The 19484-nt window shown below is 38.4% G+C and overlaps 1 protein-coding gene across 4 annotated transcripts in view; it reads left to right on the top strand.

Moving 5' to 3' along the window:
• Nucleotides 1–206: 206 nt before the first annotated feature.
• The window catches only part of RAB3GAP2 (RAB3 GTPase activating non-catalytic protein subunit 2), a 52727-nt gene continuing 33449 nt past the window's right edge, over nt 207–19484 (top strand). For 2 of the 4 annotated variants that reach the window (XM_075749290.1, XM_075749288.1), the window contains exons 1-6: nt 275–459; nt 11946–12013; nt 15335–15458; nt 17007–17088; nt 19150–19197; nt 19314–19389. In XM_075749290.1, the coding sequence (XP_075605405.1) occupies nt 351–459; nt 11946–12013; nt 15335–15458; nt 17007–17088; nt 19150–19197; nt 19314–19389 (507 nt within the window). In that variant the 5' untranslated portion in view covers nt 275–350. Of the gene's footprint in view, nt 460–11945; nt 12014–15334; nt 15459–17006; nt 17089–19149; nt 19198–19313; nt 19390–19484 lie in introns of all 4 variants that reach the window. The other 2 variants (XM_075749289.1, XM_075749291.1) reach the window with 2 other exon arrangements.

Raw genomic sequence — 19484 nt, 5'->3', positions numbered from 1 at the left:
CTCAGAGCGGCTTCTGCCGCCTCTCTACTGCGCCGCTGGGGTCACCGCGAGCAGCCACGTCGACCAGTCGGCGGTCGCGAAGGAGGAGAAGGAGGAGAAGAAGGAGGAGGAGGAGCACAGCCCCGGCCCGCAGCAGACGAAGGCCCCGGCCGCCGTTTTGGGGGGGTGTGTGTGTGTGTGTGGGGGGGGTGGTGTGTGTGATGTACACGGCGGCCGGGGTCACGTGGCAGCTCCCGCAGCACGGGGGGGGGGGGACGGCTCGGCGCCGCGCATGCGCCGCGCGGCGCCGGGAGTGAGGGAAGCTTGCGACCGCTTCCGGGTTGGGCGGCGGCGGCAGCGGCGGCACCACCATGTCGTGCGCCCTGGTTCCCTTCGGGCACTTCCAGGACCTGGAGGCGGCTCGCGAGTTCCTGTGCCCGCACCGTCGCCAGGGCAGCGCTGCGACCGGCAAGGAGAGCGGTGAGTCCGTCCCGCGGTGTGGTGGTGGAGCTGGGGGCCCGGTTCGGGCCGGGCCGGCCGTGTCGGGGGGTAGCGGGGCTGTTCCCCGCGGCCCGCTCGGGGCTCTGTGCGGCGGGAGCCATGCAGCGACGGGGGCCTGTCCCGGCGGGGCCGTGTGCCCCTTGCCGGTGGCCGCAGCCGGGGCTGCCTGAGGGTGAGGCCGCGGGTGCCGGCCGGGCTGTGGGCTCGCTCGTCCCCGCTCTTCTGACCGCCCCCGTCTGCCCAGGGATGTGCCGGGGGCGTCTGGGGGGTAACGGCGGGTAGGTGAGAGCTCGGCGTCGTTGCTGTGCTAAAGGGCTGTAAAGGGCCGGCGTCGTGCTACAGGTACTGCATCTTCTACGAGCTCTGATCTTCCTGCTGTCCGGGAGCTTCGGGCGTTCAGCCGTTCTCAGATGCCGGCCCTTGTCCTGCAGGGTGTAGGTGAAGCGCTTTGGCCGCAGACCCCGTGTGCCACGGGCACCGAGGTGCAAGTTTGTGGTTTGTTCGCTAAGAGAGTGCAGTCACCTGAGGATGTTCTAGTAAAGTTAACAAACGTTGTGCATGTGGGGTTGTCTAATGATGCAAAATACAGTATATTAAAGGCTTAGTTTGGCAGAAAAAAATAACTCTATCCCAGCCCAAACCAGCACAGTAGCTTAAATTGAAATCCAGTAAATTTTACAGTAGCTACAGTCTGAAGTTGTGGGCCAGATTTCTGTTGTGTGAGGCAACGTGCAGCAAAAACTGAGCTGTCTGTCACCAAAGCTGTATTGTCAGTAGAGAAGAAGGACCGACGGATCCACACCCAGGTTAGACAGTACAGGGAAATGAGACACTGGGGTGTTATGTTGTTTGTGCTGTACTCTGTATAACTATATTTGGCTGATATTTTGTCTTTCTGGCAACAGTATGGAAGGAAAGTGAAGCGGTTAATGAAGATGTTTGTAAAATTCTCTCAACTACAAACAGAGCTATGAGAGAAAGCAGCAAGGTGCTTGTTTAAAAAGCTTAAAAAGTCTGTGGGGGAATTAAGAGGAGGAGAACATAGGGTGGTTTATGTTGGAAGGAACCTTTAAAGTCTATCTAGTCCAACCCCCCTGCCACGAGCAGGGACATCTTTCACTAGATCAGGTTGCTCAAAGCCCCGTCCAACATGACCTTGAACACTTCCAGGGATGGGGCATCCACAACTTCTCTGGGCAACCTGTTCCAGTGTCTCACCACCTTCTTTGTAAATTAAAATAATATAAAAAAAATATTCTTCCTTATATCCAACCTAAATCTGCCTTCTTTCAGTTTAAACTCTTGGCCCTCATCCTGTCACTACAGGTCCTGGTAAAAAGATGATACAACAGTTGTGTAAAAGTTTTTAGAGTGCACTATATGTTCAGCTAGTTAACTTTACCATTAGAACTTCTGTATGTGTGTTGTTATATTTTATTATTGCTTTCTTTTTGTGGTCAAGATTGAATTTAATTTACTTTCTTGTTGAAATGCCCTTGGAAGAAAGTAATTCTGGAAGAAATTTATACAGCCAGTCTTCACTGTTCAAAACTTTTGGTAGTAAAGAGTTAAGTGCTGCTACTAGTGCTTGTCTTTTGACTCTACTAATGCTTTGAAAAATGCACAGATTCCATATGGCTTTTCTTTTGTTATCATCCATATCTAAAGGAGGGATTCTGGAACAATTAGGGCCCTGTTAGTGCCTCTTGAATACTGAAGATAAAAGCAAAAGATAGTAACGTGTTGGTGTTTCTAGAAGTATGTGCTGAGAGAAATTAAAATATTTCTCTGATATTTGGTGGTACATGTGAGAGAAGTTTGTGTAAAATAACTTTTGGATACTTCTGTTGGAATGGATTTATCACATGGCAGCTGTAAAGAAAGAAAACCTACAGTATGTTGTAAAACCACAAAAATGATAGAAGCAAAGAAGATGCATGTTCTAAAATGTTGGCTGTGTTCTGGTCTGTTTTTATATTTGCTTATTCAGTCACTGAGGCAGAGTATCAGAATTGAGTATTTTTCAAAATATTGCTCATTTAGACTTTTTTGAAATCTTTTGGATTTGTGCCTGTAATTTTTTTGATACCATAGCTGTTCTCATGGTTCCGGGTAAACAAGCATAAATGTAAGCAAGTGAGAGTTCTCAAAGTGACTTTTACATAAGATTTTAAATTAGTCATTTTGAAGCAGAAATCCTTAGTGCCTTCATCTTTGGCAAGGAGAAAAACTGTTACAACTTGCAGAGGTATCTTAAGTTAGAAATAAGTAAATTGTGGAGGTATCCTAAGTTAGAAAAAAGAATGGGTTGGGCTGTGTTGAACAGGAGATTCTTTTCCCCTTAGGCTTGTTCCTCCAAGTCTGGGTTGCTGTGACTTTGTGGCCTAATCAACTGAATAGCTAAACTACAGGGTTGTTTTGAAGCTCAGGTTGAGATGAGATGGTATAGATCCTCCAGTTACTGTTAGTCTCGTGGTCTTGCACCCACATTTATTGCTGTGGTTGGAAATATTTAATTCAGGTTGTCATTCTCTTCCTTTTTTTCTTACAACTTTTTCCCTACCTATCCATTCATTTTTCTTAGTAAGCAACTGACTTGTTGCATGGCAGTCCTAAATTACTCCCTTTTCTTGTTGATAATTGGCGTATACCTTGACTTTTTCGTTGTTCACATGGAAAAGGTCTTGGCTGTAAATAAAATATAAGTGAGGAAGTGTCTGCTTCTGTTGTGCACCAAGGAAAGAAAAAAATTTTGTCCAAGTGAGGGTTTTTTTGGTTTTTTAAGTGCATATTACACTTTTATGGCATGAGAGCCAAGGCAAATATATTTAACTAAGCAAGATATAAATAAATGTTTTTTTGTCAGGGAATGCTTTAGTAAAAACTGTTCCATTGGCAAAATGTACTATTTTAAAACAGTAGTTTATTAAAGTTGTACACTTAAAAACTTGAATTTTAATCTGCTTTTATTTTTTTACTCTTTAGGGAAAAAACCCTAAAGAGTAGTTTGTTTTTACTGCTAAGTTCAATAAAGAAAACATGTTCATTTGCCATCAAAGGCAGTTTCTGTACTAAACTTAATATTTATGTAATTGCTTATATGTGAATAAATGTAGCTTAATAAACACATGCCAAAGTTACAGGTACTTTTTGTTTTTAAACTGGAGAACCAGCACCTTTTGTTTACTTTTTTTCCCCTTGTGGGGTTTTTTAAGTTATGCAGCATTTGTATGGAAATTCTTTCACTAGTATTTAAACATTATAGTTAAATGAAAAATGCTGGCTTCCTAAGGAAAATAAATGTGTTTAAAATACTTCTATTTAACAAAGAGTATTTCAATTAACATTACTTTTTTTTTTTATGAGTCATAACTTAATGTTTTAGGTGCTTAGTAGAATTTTCAAAAGCTCCTTTCAGATTTTGGATAACAAATGTTTTTGAAAGGTGCCTCCAGGATCTTCAATGTGTGGGTTTTAGTGTTTTTGTTAGAAGCTGTAGGTCTTTGCTTTTTTGGTTTCTTATTTATAGATCGAAGAGGTTTTTTCCCTGCTGTTTTAGCTTTCGTCATTTTTTCATTCTAATCAAACTAACCAAAGTATTTTCTGTGAGTGTACTAGCTACACTAAAAGCTAGGCTGATTAGTGTAAAAGCATTTTGGTAGATACATTTTAAATGAAAGTAATTTGTTTGCTTTTGAAAATGCAAGCAGAATGCATTTTTAAATCACTGTGTGATACTATGACCTTAATAAAAGTTTCAAGGTAGTTGCCTTTAGTATGAATAAAAAAGCTGAACCTTCTAACCTAGTCATATTTGACATAGCAGCATATTTCATTTAATTGTAAGTTAATCTAGGTTGTCAATTTCAAATTTGATTTGAAAAGACTTATCAAAGTGCTACCTATCTTAGAAACACAGGTGTAGGTAACTGACTTTTAAAAAAAAATGGTGCATTTTTATTCTAAGTGAACTTGATTTTTTTTTTCCTTCCTTTTGTACAGGTAAACATTTAAACGCATTCAACAGTAGAAAAAGGTATTGGAAAACATCCTATCACCTACAGCTTCACTTAATCGTTTTCTGTAGCCCAACAGTTTGTTTAGTTTGTGCAAAGGCTATACTCGTCTGGTAAACTGGGGAGGAAAAAAAAAAGGCGTTGTCTTCCTCTGAACCTGGTGTGAAGTCAGTTCTGCAGGTGCCTGTTTCCCGCCAGGTCAGGAGACACTGGGAGGAAGGGTTCATGTCATTCTCCTTGCATGCATTATGCAGTCATATGTTAAGATTGCTAATAATACAATGCTGAAATCACTTAAGAAATGCTCATAGACTGAGGTGAACATTGATCTGTCATGAATCAAAATGTAGCTACTTTTTTATTGTATGTATAAGAATAAAAGATGTTGGGGTGGATCTTGCTTCATGTGGCTTAAATAAAAACGGTATTACGGAGTAAGCTGGTTAAAGATGTTTCGTATGGAGTTCTCATTCCTTTATTTTCTAGGAAAAAAGGATTTGAATGCTTTTTCATATTTTAGTGAACAGGAGTAATAAAGCATGAGAATTTAAGAGTCTTATGAAAAGTTAATGCTAATGATGAGGCACAAATATTCTGTGAAGCCTGAGCCTAGTGGTATCTAAGTGGCTTTGAAAGCTGCTGTTTGAAATGTGCAAATACCGGGAATAGAAATATTTGCATAGATATTTGCACTACATTTAATTTGACAGCTTGCTGTGTTGAAGGTGTTTTGGGATGCATGTTGGCTAGATCAGAAAACAGCTGTAACAATTTACTCCATTATACAACTATCTGATTTGCAAAATGTGATAAAGCTTCACAGGCGTAACAAAATTTTAGCATTAAGAAATTAATGGGTATTTAACTGGAAAGAGCAGAAAATTGATCAATAAAGACACATAACATTTTTCTATAATCTTTATAATTTGAGGAATTTAACTGCATTTTATTTAAAGTGATGTGTCTGTTCTTCAGTAGATTCTGGTCTTGAAGTGTGTTTTAAAACATTTGATAGGCTTGATGACAACAATTCAGTGGCATAGTCAGGTAGGACTGCAGCTAGCTAAACTTTGGCGGGTGTTAATATGAAATTTTTAAAAAAATAATCAGTCCTTTTCTGGTGTGCAGATGTTTTTTAGTTCCCAAATGTGTTTATCTCCCATCACCTAAATGAAATTAATAAGTTAAAAACCCCAAACCCAAACTTGTCGTTGGATGTTCCCAAGCGAAGATACCTGCAACTGTGATAGTGAGCTGGTCACTTCAGTGGTGTGTGGCACAGCGCACAGCTTTGAGATGCTGCTGCTTATTGGGAGGGGGAGAAAAAAAAAATCAACTCCCTGATTTGGGGGGTTTGGTCAAAGCTATGAGGTGTCACTTTACTGCTTCTCTTTATAATAGGAATGATGGCTTAAGCTTGACAGAGAAACTCTTCTCCAAAATCCAGACCTGTTACATTCACAGCATCCAGAAAAGCGCTCTTCAGCCCAGTTCCTCTAAACAACATCTTTGGAGTTGTGCTTGCACACTTTGCTTTATCCAGATCAACTGATTTAATTCAGAAATATAGAAGGCCAGGCTTTTTATTTGAGTTGCAAACAAGGTTACAAAGAATAAAAACCATTACAAAATCAAATTCTAGATTGCATTTAGCAGTAGGGTGGTTCTTAACTGTTTCTATATCCCTCTTATTGAATTTGCTATATTCCTATTGACGAGTCTTCTGACAAACTCTTTTGTATTGCCTCTTTAATCAGATCCTCCCTTTCCAGATTGCATTACGTAAATTTAAGATTCCTTTCTTTCAATTTTCACATAGAATACCATAAAAATACACACTCTGTCTGCATTGTTAGATCTGTAATTGTTAATACGTTCTGAGGTACAGGGAAAGCTAAATGACGTGCTCTCAACACACGTGACAGAATGGCGTCAGAGTATTTTGTCCAAATTATCTTTGCACCTGAGTGGGTTTTTTTCTGCGTTAGCACCTGCTTTACTGGATAGACTTCCTCCTTCTTGCTATAACTTAAGCTCTCACTTGCACCTGAAAGAAAGAGGAAACACCATATTTTGTATGTAATCTGTTCCATTTGCTTCTTGTGCTATATGGCAGCACAAAGCTTCCCCCCCCGGCCCCGATGCCTCAAACTTTGTTCTTTGGAGTGAAGTTACAACTGTAAACCATGGAAATTTGCAGCATTACTTTAAGGAGTCTATGTAGTACCTGGATTATTTTTAACTTAGTTGGTTTTTATTCTGTTGAAAGCAATTGTGACCATCTAAAGGAAGAGAAATTGCTCAAGTGGTTCTTTTTCAGATTAGCGAGCTAACTTAGTTTGAGTGTCATCTTTTTTTCCCCTCATTTACGTAGAGAAAACAAATGTGATCCTAGTCTCAAAATGGGCTTCCTAGGAATGCTGGCAAAACAGCTTATTATATTTGTCAGTCCCTATGGTGGAGGAGCTTTGGAAATAAATGGCCTAGGATTACTGAATAGCAAGAAGATTAAAAACTATTTCTAAAATTCCTTGGCCTGAAGAGAAACTGTTTCTGTTTCTTTACTAATTATGTAATGCAGAGGTATCAGAATTGCAGTAAATATACATAGAAAAAATCTGAAACTCTTGAACTTAAGTAATAGTGCAAGCAATGATTGCTTTTTAATTTTATAAATTCTTAAAGCATGGATGGAAAACATGCTGGAAGATCATAAACCCAGCAAGCTACGCACATGCAATTAGGTGTCGTGGTTTAACTGCAGTAGGTAGCCGCTCGCTCACTTCCCCCTACAGTGGGATGAGGAAGAGGAGTGGATGGGTAAAAGTGAGAAAACTTGTGGCTTGAGATAAAGACAGCTTAATAGGCAAAGCAAAAGCTCTGCATGCAATCAAAGCAAGACAAGGAATTCATTCATCACTTCCCATGGGCAGGCAGGTGTTCAGCCATCCCCAGGAAAGCAGGGCTCCATCACGTGTAACAGTGACTTGGAAAAACAAACGCTGTAACTTTGAACCTCACCCCTCTCTCTCCCTCCCTCCTTCTCTCCTCCCAGATTTTATCAGTGGGCATGACATCATATGGTATGGGATATCCCTTTGGTCAATTAGGGTCACCTGTCCATTGTCCCTGTCCAACTTCTTGTGCACCTCCAGCCTGCTTGCTGTCAGGGCAGTGTGAGAGACAGAAGCGGCCTGGACACCATGTAAGCACTTTTCAGCAATAACTGAAACATTACTGTGTATACATCATCACAAATCCAGACCACAGCACCATACCAGCTACTATGGAGAAGATTAACTCTATCCCAGCCAAACCCAGTTCATTAAGTTATGAAACAAATTGATGCATGACTTTATTTAGCATTTTTATACGTACAAAGTGTACAATAAGTATTAGATTTTTGGCTGATGCAACTTGATACTTATGGCCAATAATCCAAAGCTTGTTGAGCACAGATTATTAGCTTGTGCATGAGTTGAAATTTTTCTTATATATTACAAAAAAAAATTTTATGAACATAAACTTGCTTGTTTTAAAGCTATATATCACTATAGGTAGGGTTAGTTTGATCTTTGTGGCTTTGGGGGTCCAGTTTTCAACACATGCTCTTCCACTTGGGCAAATATAGAGGCTTCTGGGCAAGCTCGTGCCAACCGTGTCTTCTGGTACCTGCTGCAGAGAGCTGGAACGTAGAGGTGAGGGCAGGAGGGAAAGGCTTCTGCTGCCTGCCCCAGGTCATCATGCTGCTCTGGAAGGGAGGACACTGGCAGTTTTCTGCACTCAGATATTCTGTGATTTGGGGTAGAAGTCTCAGACTGAGTAAAAACATCTTTCATATTGGCATGTAACAGGTCAAATTCAACTAGACCTCATTGGTCTGAATCTGTTGCGTAGGTTTCTCTTTCCTCTTGTTATTTAAACAAAACATGCTTATTGGTAGAAATTATTCCTTTGGGTCTTAAGTTTATAATAAATATGCTTGAAACAAATTTTCTTACACGTTAACACCAATGTTGCAAACATGCAGCATTTAAAGCAGCTCAAAAGTTTCAAATGTGCTGATGATAGAGCTTTAATGCGATGTGCTTCAAATTAAAGGGTGAAGTGGTTCTTGTAGGCCCAGTAGATGAACTGTTACTTTTGCAATCTCCACAGTAAAGCAAAATCTGACATATTGCTGCTGCTTTATCAAAATACAGAGAACTGTTTACCAGACATCTACTACTAGTCAGAGATGGAGATGAATAGAAATGTAAGTTTGCACAGGAAAGCTTGGGTTTTTTTTCCCGGACAGTGGACCGGAAAAAATTAGTATGTTGCAAGTCAAGAACTGTTTAGGGCTTGTTTATGTATTGGCTATTAGTAACATTACAGATTAGAACTAGCAACTGTGGAATGTAAGACATTATCTAAAGGGAACAGTGGGGTATTTCTTCAAAATCTCCATTGTAGACAGAACTTAGATCCTCTGTCATCTCTCACTTGACCAGCACTGCTAGGTGCTGGTAGATGGGAAAGTCTCTGGAAGCTGACAGCTTCTGTGGGGTATTTTGTAATTCACTGGCACAAGTGAGTAACAGTGTGCTTTGAGTTAAAGTATGACAGGTGTATCCCTCTGTTGCTTCTCTGTCTGTTGTTTCAGAGATTACTTGTCTATTGTTTAATACCCTGCTTTGCTAGCCATTGCACAGGTGAAGTGTCTGAATGAAGTGGATAAGGAAACAATTTTATTTTTAATTTTTTTTTTAAAGAATTAATGTATGGAAAGAAGGAAAGAATGAGCTTGAGCAATACATACAATCAGTGCATGCAGGGTCAGTCTATAAAATGTGGAGTCTGGATATGAAGCAGCAAGCTTGTAAAGCCTTGTAAGTTGGAGGAGATGCTGGCTTTGCAGAGCAGATCACAGTTCTGAAAGATCTCCACAGCTTCATCAGTGAGGTGGTGCCTCACCATTACCTCAGTTTTCCATCCTTTATTGATTGATCTAGCTTCATCCAAGGAGGATGACAACAACCATGAGAATGTAGCTGTTTGCAAAGAGGCAGCAAGATCCTCACAGTTAAAGTTTTATGTTGGGTGTTCAGTCTCGGAGTTGAAGTGGCTGAGGTTTCTTGGAAAGGTTGGTCTGTGCTGTGCGAAACGCATTGGCCCCAACTGTGTTTCTTGGATAAGGTTATGTTTCTCTCTGGACTGTGGCACACTGACAGATTTCTTTCCTCTCTGAATTTTATAGGAAGGAGATTTTGTTGCTTTTTGAGATAATAAAATGCAAACAGAAGTAGCATTTTATTAGCTATCTTAAATTAAACATTGAAGTTAGTTACTACTTTCTTCTTGCAGTTGATATTCAGAAGTATTTGCCATAATTGTCCTTTATATATTTGTACACTGGAAAATTCTCGATGACAAATACAAGATGAGATGATGACCCTCGGAAGCTTGTTGCTTGTATAGTTACGCCTGAAATAACAGTACAGTCAGATCTGTATTGATGATGATGCAGTAGAACTGGCTGACTCACCCATTTTGTAGATGGTACAAACCTTTCAATTTTAACAAAGGTTATTCATGGAGTGGGCGTTTTGTCTTCTACCATCTTGTGAAATACCTTTTCAACAGCATTGGTGGAAGGTTTCTTTCTTAAGCTAAAATATTTTTTTAAGTTTTTTGTCTTAGTCATACAGAAGCTTAAAAATCTGCCAAAATAGAATGCAAAATTCTGTTTGTTGTACTGGATTCTGCCTTTCTTTGGTGGTAAAGGAACCAGAGTTTTCAGACCCAGTAAAATTGGAGTGTTCTTGATACAAACCTTCTTGTCTGGACTGTTTGACCATCCAAAATGGCAAAATCTCGCTTGCTTAAAACTAAATTTAAACTAATTTGAGACATGGCATTTAAACTTCTTAAGGTCAAAATAGCCATGATATCAGTTAATGAAAAACTTGAAAGAAATCCTTGGAAAAGTCTTGAAGTCTTACTGGTGTTAGTGCTTCACATTTCATGTTAGTGCTTCTGGATGGGAGTCAGTGCTTGGATTTTCTACTGAACTACAGTGGTGCTTCTTGACTCGTCCCAGTGATGGTGGTGGTTGAGAATTGTACATCTTTTACTACTAAATGCCTGTGCATAATTGCCCTTTGCTTAGGCTTTTAAATTCACATCAAATTCTGTAATTTTTTAGATGAAAGCATTTCAGATGTTTTTTATGTGACTAATACATTAATTCTTATAATTAATTGTAATTAATACATTAATTCTTGTAAGATACCTGAGAAGCAAGCCTGTCTATATGAATCTCAGTTTCCTCTGGTGTTTGAGGCATTTTGTAAGCTTGTGGTTTCTCTGAGGTTTCTGAATGACATAATTGAAACTGATCAGTGCGTTGTTAATTTTCCTCTGTGTTGTCTTGCAAAAAGGTGAATAGCGAAGGTTCTTGTCCTCATTTTCCCCTCAGAGGCAGCTTTGGGGGTGGTGGTGGTATCTGTGTTATCCTGGGTTCAGATGTTTTGTTGCACAGACTAATTTCCGTGTACTGTCATTCCCTTAAATTACATCGCTACTGGCTGATCCTGCAATTGACTTAAACCAACCCAAAATCCACCATTATAGAAAGAAAGATACTTATAGAAATACTGTTTATCATAAAATTGTGCGTATGTGGTTGTTGTGGTGTTACAGGTCTTCCTGTGTCACTTAGTAAGATACCTGGGGGCGTATACATGAAGTCCTGAAGGGTTGGAGAGACCCTGCTATTCTCTTACTTTCCCTCTGTAGCTGCCTAATATGTACAAGGTGGGGCTTTTGTTGCCTTTGGAGTAGTGATAAATAGATAAATCAAGCTAAAGCTTAAATTTTACAGTGAAGTCTTAGGTCTCTGCTGGAGAGTTTTGTCAAGTGGACGCAGAAGGTTTCCCCCCTTATGTGCTCACTCTTTGCTTCAGGTTGCTGTATAAAACTACAAATATGTCTTGGATCTTTTGAAATGGCTGTGGAAAAGCTGAGAAAAAAACAAATTTGATTGAATAATTTGTTTTGGTAAGGTGCAGAGAGGCCCTGTGGAAGGATCAATGATCTGTTGTACCAGGCACTGTAGGATGTTACTTGCCGTGATTTCTAGATGCAGACTGTCAGAATTAATTGGACACAGGTGTCGTTACACCTGTTTCCAGTTTGTACTTAGGTTACATCTTCTATTATTACTTATCCATAGTGTCAAAAATGGAAGTAAATACAGATAAATAAAACACCCATTCCTACCCCTTCATGGTTCTTTCTGTAGAACTCGTTCAGTATCTGCCATAAACAAAGTTATAATGCATTGGCGGGGAAAGGAAAACAACCACTAGCATCCTTTTTGATTGTGTTTTTCATTGCCTGTGCTGTATTCCTGTGACAAACTGTTCTCTCTCTTTTTTTTTTTTTTTTTTTTTCCTTTTCTTAAAGCAGGCAAATCAACGAGCTGGGAAGATGGTGGCTGGGGAGCCTGGGATGAAGCAGAATCACAAGAACCTGTAAGTTTGTTTATATATGTGTGTATACATATATAGATTTTCATTGCTAACTTGCCTATTTAAAGGACTTCATTTGTTTGTGTGTTGTTTTTTTTCTCCTGTATAGCTATCACCTCGGCAAGAAGGATCTTGACCGGTGTTTTCAATGTGACTGCTTGTTTGTTCCTTGCTCCTGTAATTGTTTCTAAATATAGCTTGAATGTTACCTATTGTGATAGTCACTTATATTCTTGTATTGTGTAGGTTTTTTCTCACTAGAGTATACACACATCTTTCTGTGCTGCTGCAGCTGCAGACATCTTTTTTGTCCTATAGCTAGGCAGAGACGGTAGGGCATAACAGTGGAGTAATGATAATCTACCATGAATTAATATAAATCAAAAACTCCTGACACACTGGTAGAAGCATCTTCCTAATGATCATGTAGTGTTCCTTTTATGTTGTGATGCGAGCATGGTGTTACAGGAGGGATCAAATTGCCTACATAGGATGGGGCAGCACAGTTGCTCTTTAAAGGGGGAAAAACATCCCTCTACCCAACTAGTTCAGCTAAGAATAACACAGCTAATCTATAATTGTTGGTAAGGCTGAGACTTCTAGCTACCAGCTGACTTGCATAAGATGTTAGGGAAGCTGTCTGTGTAGAAATCCTCTGCACTGGAATGAATCATCTGAACAGAATTGCTTGATTAATTCCCTGTTAGAGAGAGCTGATGGGGTGGACTGAGGAATCCAGACTTCATTCTGCTAACAAAACTCTCTTATCTGCTGTCTTTATCTTGGTATACAGGAAGTATGCCCAAGGAGTTGGGCATTATCTTTGTAACTACTTACTGCAGCAGGGAAACAGATTTTTCAGCTGAGGTGACAAGTTGAAGCAAGCATGGTGTCTCCCAGGGGTGAATCGCTGACGCCAATGGGGGAATGACAAGAGTATAAAAACTTTTAAATAGGATAGATATTCAGCTCCACTATAATTGCCATGAAATGGGTGTGTTTCTCAGGCCATGTCGTTGTTAGATGTGCGTAATGTTTATAACTTCCTTAATCAGGAGAACAAATGCTTTTTTTTTTCTACTTATGTTGTAATTTGATAGAACCAGCAGGTGTTGCTAGATTCGAATAGTCTTATTTTTCACTCTTTTCCTTAAAACATCAGACTCTTCTGCCAGGTAGTTCATACCATTCTTGCTGAAGACTTCTTTCTCCTCCGCTTACATGTTTTCCTCCAAAGTTGCTAATGGTTCCAGGTCAGATTCTTCAGAACGAACAACCTGTTTGCTGTGGATAACAGTTTTTTTTTCTGCGTAGGAGCATATAAATACGTGAGTCTGTATGTCTGAACACACGCCAAAATGTGTGCATCAGTCTAGCACAGAGTTGAGAATTATTAGTATAATATAACAATGAATTCCCTTGTTAAAACTTTTAACTGTTGGTTGATGTGTGTTGTAGTTGGTGTGAAATGCATATTTTCTTGGGATTACTCAAGTAACCTGGACAAGTATCTATTTCGTGGAACACAGCAACTTCTGAGGAGGCATTGAAAATAATAATAATAAAAAATTAAAATTTTTAAAAAGTTTTCTTCTGTAACGTGTCTTTATGGAACTGATTAGCTATTTTGTAGGAATGATGGTGTTCAAATCTTGTCTTAAATACTGATTTTAATAATTCTTTCATCTTTTAAAATAGTTTCTTTTGACAGGTTCAGTGTTTTTCCTGTTTTAACCCTTACCTTATTTTTGTCACTAATAGAAGATGGCCATATTTTATGTCTTTAGATTTCAAGTTATTTATTTATGCATACAGATAATTTTATTAGGTTCTCTGTCTGAGATATAATTTTAATTCCTTTTAATCTTTAAACAAGCCTTTAATTTCTGTTTCATTTTCCTCAGTTTGAAAATCATTACATTAAAAATTAGTACAAGACTTTTCTTTGGGTTTTGGTTATGTGGTTTTTGGACACGACACATCTATCTCTGTCATGAGGAGTTAAAGTTGTCATGAGCATCCCAGACAACTTCATCACCTTTTTGTGAAGTCTTGAAAAATGCCAGTAATTAGGGAAAAAATGTTGCTATAGAGTTTGGCATCCATCAACAGACAAAAATGACATGAAAGTAGGTTATTGTCTTGCACAAATCAAGAGATCCTGTGGACAAGGTAGTTAGCAGGATGTTTGTAGTGTGCTAATGTAGACCTTGTCATGGATATACGAAATATTCTTATGTGCACAAAGTGACTGTTTTTATGGTACAGCCTTTTGAGAAGAAATAAATACAATGAATAGCCGATTGAGTATGATATGCAAATTCTTCCTACATTTTTTCCCTTTTGGGAGTAAATGTATATATTTTCAAGTAGGTACAACTTTATTACAACAGAATAAATTGCACAGATCAGAAAATGATCACACTGAAGTTGTTGGGTTTTTTATTTGTGCATAGCTGCTGAGATACTAGAGGATGGAGCGATATTTTTTGAGAGCTAGGAGGAGGTAGGATTGGATATGTGGCTGTGGAAATGGAGACTGTGGACAAGGGAAGGTGTTTGTATTGCTGTGATCAGGGTAGGAGGATGGAGGTAAGAAAGCAGGAGAATCATCTTTGAGCGACCTTGTGGCAGCCTGCTCAAAGCCTATTACCTATTTCCTGCCTTTGAACTATGGTTAGCAGGAGATAACTTGTTCCACAATCGAGTATTTGGCTTGTTGCTCTGAGAAAAAAAGATGGTTTTTGCTTTTATACATAACAATGGTATCGAAGTCTTCACTTACCCATCATTAAACCCTTTAAACTTGGCACTTGGTTTGAATTTGTTTCTTTGTAAAGTTCCTTGTTGTGGAAAGGCACATGATACCTGTTGCATGTTGCCATGAGACTTTAGTCTTGAATGCCAGCTTCATTACTTTCTTCACATATGCAGATATTTACTTAATGCTGGTCTGTGTATGAGCTTGGATAAATTGTTCGAGTATGGATTATAATGAGAATAAATAAAGTGATTCTTTCCAGTCACTAATAATAAAACTTTAAGTCTCATTCTTCTAGTGTCTTTTTGGTGAAAGGAGAAGATTTTGAGAAGTATAGTTAGTGATGAGTACTTCTTTGTTTTCTGTTCTGTAAATATACAGATAGAATTAGTGTAAGGTTGATGCATTTCTCATGGCTTTTCATGCAAGTTGGAGCTCTGGTGACTAGATAAGTAATAGTCCATTCAGCACTGATATTGAGGGCAAGTCAAGTAGTTGTCATGAATCTTGCAAGTTCCATGCTTAAAAATTCTTGCAGACATTGACTAAAGCTTTACATGTAGGAAGAAGAGGAATCTAATTCCAAGAACCAGAGAAATTACTGGCTTCAGGACTGTGTGTTGTCCTTGTCACCAACAAATGACCTGATGGTAATAGCTAATGAACAGAAAGCAGTCTTTTTAGTGCGTAAGTATACATTCTACTAAGTATATATGCTAGTACACTTAATAGTAATCAGGATGAGATTTGTTTTCCCAACTTCATCTGCTTACCACCCAAGTCATACCTTCATGAATTTTGGACTGTTTTTTATAGTACTCATCATGCATTTTCTAGGTACTGCTTGGCAAGTAAGTTGTTTTGTCTTTACTTCTCAGCTATATTTTGATCTGAGAAAACTATTTTATCATGTATTATTAATATATACTATAACTACCCAGTTTGAGATGCTCAGAGATATTGACATTAATTGTGCTTAATAAGAACAACAAAACTTTTGTATTAATTATGGCCATTAAGAAATACTTGACCTTATTTTTCTTTTCCCTTGAAAAAAATGAGCTAACTGAGCCAGGGTCACTTGGAGGAGGGAATATTGAGGTGGTTTGTTTTTGAGATTTCCACGTTTGATAGAAGATTCTTCTCCATCTTGAAGAATGGGTGGCTTTATATTTTGCTCTAAAGTAGGGCTCTTGGAACTTTTACCCTTAGTAATATATGAATGCTGATTAGCCAGCTGCTGTTTACATAAATGCTATTGCCTAGGGTGCTGGTGCTGTTAACAGCTGCTCTTGGTGGTATCTGAGCATGATGAAGGGAAACCTCCTGATACAGGGAATATTTTACCATTTTAAAACAAAAACAGGCTGTTGAAGCTCAGAGTTGCATAATTAGGCAGATTGCATTGAGTTGTCATGCTGCATTTGTCATTCCCTGCAAAGCTGTGTGTTCCAAAACTGATGTAGATTAGTTGCTAATTTTTCATAAAAAATGAAAAATAACAGTACTCTTCAGAAAGTTCTTACCGAATCAAGAATAAGGAGGTGATTTTGTTAACCTGCTGGAGAACTGCTTCTGCTGAACTGCACAGTGGCAACTGTACCACACAGTGGCAGAAGTGTCCCTGTTTCTCAGGTTTTAGGTGTCAGACAGATGGCACCCAATACTAACTTTTTTTAGTTGTCCAGTGGCACCTGGGGATGATTCAACAATCAAATATCAGCTGTAGTAGCACCCTGTGAATAACAAAGTGTAGTATTTTCTAATCTTTGTTATGATGCAATGATTTAAAATTGTCAGAATTAATGCAGGATTCCCATGTCCTTCTTGGCAGTTAGAATTAAAATTCGTTATTTGTTTAAGATCATCTTCAGTAATCTTCACAGAATAAGTTTGCCCTTGCTTAGTACTTTTCTCCTAAGGATCCTTGTTTCATTAATTGAACCTTTTAAAATGTGATGAAGTAAATATTACTGTATAAATCTTTTTGAACAAAATAGGTGTTTCAGAATTTTAGTAGTATGTCGTTCCACGTACAGTTCTGAGAAAACATGAGACTTCTTCAGAAAAGTCACTGAAAATGTAGTGTTATTTTTATGGTCTTCAAGGTTTGTAATTGGTACTTAAGTGCAGTAGGATGTATTGTACAGAAGAGAAGGATTAGGAATAGAACTACATCTGTGAGATGCAAAAACATTACAGTTTTATAGATGGTGTCTTTATTCTTAATGGCAGCTAAATGGAAGCACAGTGACAAGGGAAAAGAGGAAATGCAATATGCTGTTGGCTGGAGCGGCTCTCTGAATGTTGAAGAAGGGTAGGTCTTGAAATGCAGCTGTGATTAAATTGTCATTTTTATGCTTAATAATTAGTAGTATATGCTTTTTACTTGTACTTTTTTCTTTTTTTTTTTTTCTTTTGTCCAAGTGCATTCATGGTCTTATGCATTTTAATGTTGAAAACAGAAATGGAGTGATCTGGGTGATCAGAAACATTGTCTGCAAAGGTCACTCTTCATGCATAGTGTGATATCTCTGGACAGGTTCATACAAATTAACAGAGGTACAGTCTGTGCAAATCAGTGTATTTGCATGTAATTTAGACATTTTAATAGATCTGGCTTATCATGCTTTTTATAAGTTTCTGTTATAGATAGAAAAAAAAAGTACCTTTTTTGTAAAAAAATCTACTTTTCTAGTGGGGATGAAATTTTGTTCGGGGATGTTGCAACGGAAAATGTATGAAGTTGGCTTAGAAGTAATTCTTTTCACTTTCATAAGCTCAAGCAAATATAAAGTCATCTCTCTCATCGAGAAATGGTTTTGGGCTCTAAGTCATTTAGCATACTTGGAAAATTTGCTTTGGTCATACGTTTGGTATTTATACAGTATCTCTGCTCGATCTGTCTTCAGATAACCAGACAGACACTTTCTCGAATCTCCCATATGGAAGAGGATTTTGCGTTTCGTTATTAAGTCTGCAGCCTTGAGTTGCTGTCTGTCTTTGAACATGCTCCCTGTTGGCTTCAACCTTCTGTTATGCTGCAGGAGGTGTTGACTTAATCAGCCTCTCTCCAGTCTGTAAAAAACATAATCCTTTTTTGTAAACCTGCTGTTGCTACACTTTTAAACTCTTTTATGTGCATCTCTTTAAGGGTTTTTTTTTCCCCCTCATACTACCACTGAAATTACCCTATCATCTTTTATTTAAAAACAGAAAAAAAGGAAAAGAAATTCTGTTTGGGTTTTGTTTTTTACTACTGTTACAGCCCCAAGAGACACTATCATATGGAAAAGGTAGCTTGCTTTAGATAGGCACGGTTATATTCACTACATCTTGATTTAAGGTTTGTGAGTGTTTCCAGTAGGTGAAGGTTCTATTTCTGTGGAAGTGTAAATACGGCAATTACTGTCAGATTGTTGTAAGACTTGACTATTTTTTTTCTTGCCCAAAGTTGCCTTCGACTGATAACGTTCTGTGGTGGCTAAGCTTTGCTATTGGAAGATGAGATTTCACTGAGATACTTAACATTGCTTTATAGTTGTAATTGAATTGTAACTCATGACAAACTTGCATTTAGAAAGCTTTTCTTCTGTAATTGTCTAGCCTGATTATTTAATCACCCCTTGGGGAATGGAGGTTACCTGCAATGCAAATAATCAACAGTACTGCAAGCATTTATGCTTGAAGTCCTGTTTGGGATGTCATTCTGAATTTATTATATACTCTTTCATAAAACCTTTGTACTGCTTCTGTTTCCCCAGACAGTGTAAAACTTTCTATCGTGGTAACAATTAAACAACATTTGTTTTGAGATGTTGAAGCCTGCTCATCTGCTTGCTTTCTGCATGTTTTGCCTGCTGTGCATTGAGCATGCTCAGTTATTGTATTAACTGGGAAGACCATGTTAGCTCTTCAAATGCTCTCAAATTATAAAGTGGTGAAATGCAATGGATATAAGAATTGTGTAATGCATTTCAAAAATTTATTTTGATAAGTGTGGTTCAGTTGTTTTATATAAAAAAAGTGGTTGTTCTTGGTATATCATTGTAGATCAGAAAAAAATTACTTTAGATAAGAATCTTTACTGAAGAGTACTGGCAGAATAATCAGTCTGTGAATGATGAAAGACTACATTAACAAGGTGTAATAAGCAATCATGCAATCTATTTGGGCATTCTTGAACTTGTAATTGAAAATGTCCTTAAAATGAAAAGGTGTTTTTCACCTTTTTAGTATGAATTTGATACATTGTGTGCTGCATTACTATATTGTTGAAATATTAAAAATGCTGACTTAGTAAGATCTCTCTTGTGTAGAGCAAAATTTCACAACTGGAGAAAAAATATGCTTATTAGTTTTGTCTTTCTGTTTCTAGTGAATGCGTGAGTAGTGTATTGTGTATCCCATTAGCAAGTCAGAAGAGGTAAGGATTAATATTCTTATATATATGCATCATCAGTCTCCTTACATTACACTTCTGTATGTCTGTAGCTTAGAGCAGGATTTGTTTTTAACTTTTAGTATGTTTTTGTGAAATAGGAGTTCCACAGGCCGTCCTGACTGGACCTGCATTGTGGTCGGCTTCACCTCTGGCTACGTTCGTTTTTACACCGAGGTATGTTTCTCAGCATGGCAGGCCCACAAGCAAGCGATTGTAATAAACATCTATTTCTAGAAAACTTCTGTTTCTGCAGATAGTGCTTTTTGCCT

This window comes from Balearica regulorum, chromosome 3, assembly GCF_011004875.1.
Source record: "Balearica regulorum gibbericeps isolate bBalReg1 chromosome 3, bBalReg1.pri, whole genome shotgun sequence".
NCBI lineage: Eukaryota > Metazoa > Chordata > Aves > Gruiformes > Gruidae > Balearica > Balearica regulorum.
This window is presented reverse-complemented; position numbering and strand designations above follow the sequence as displayed.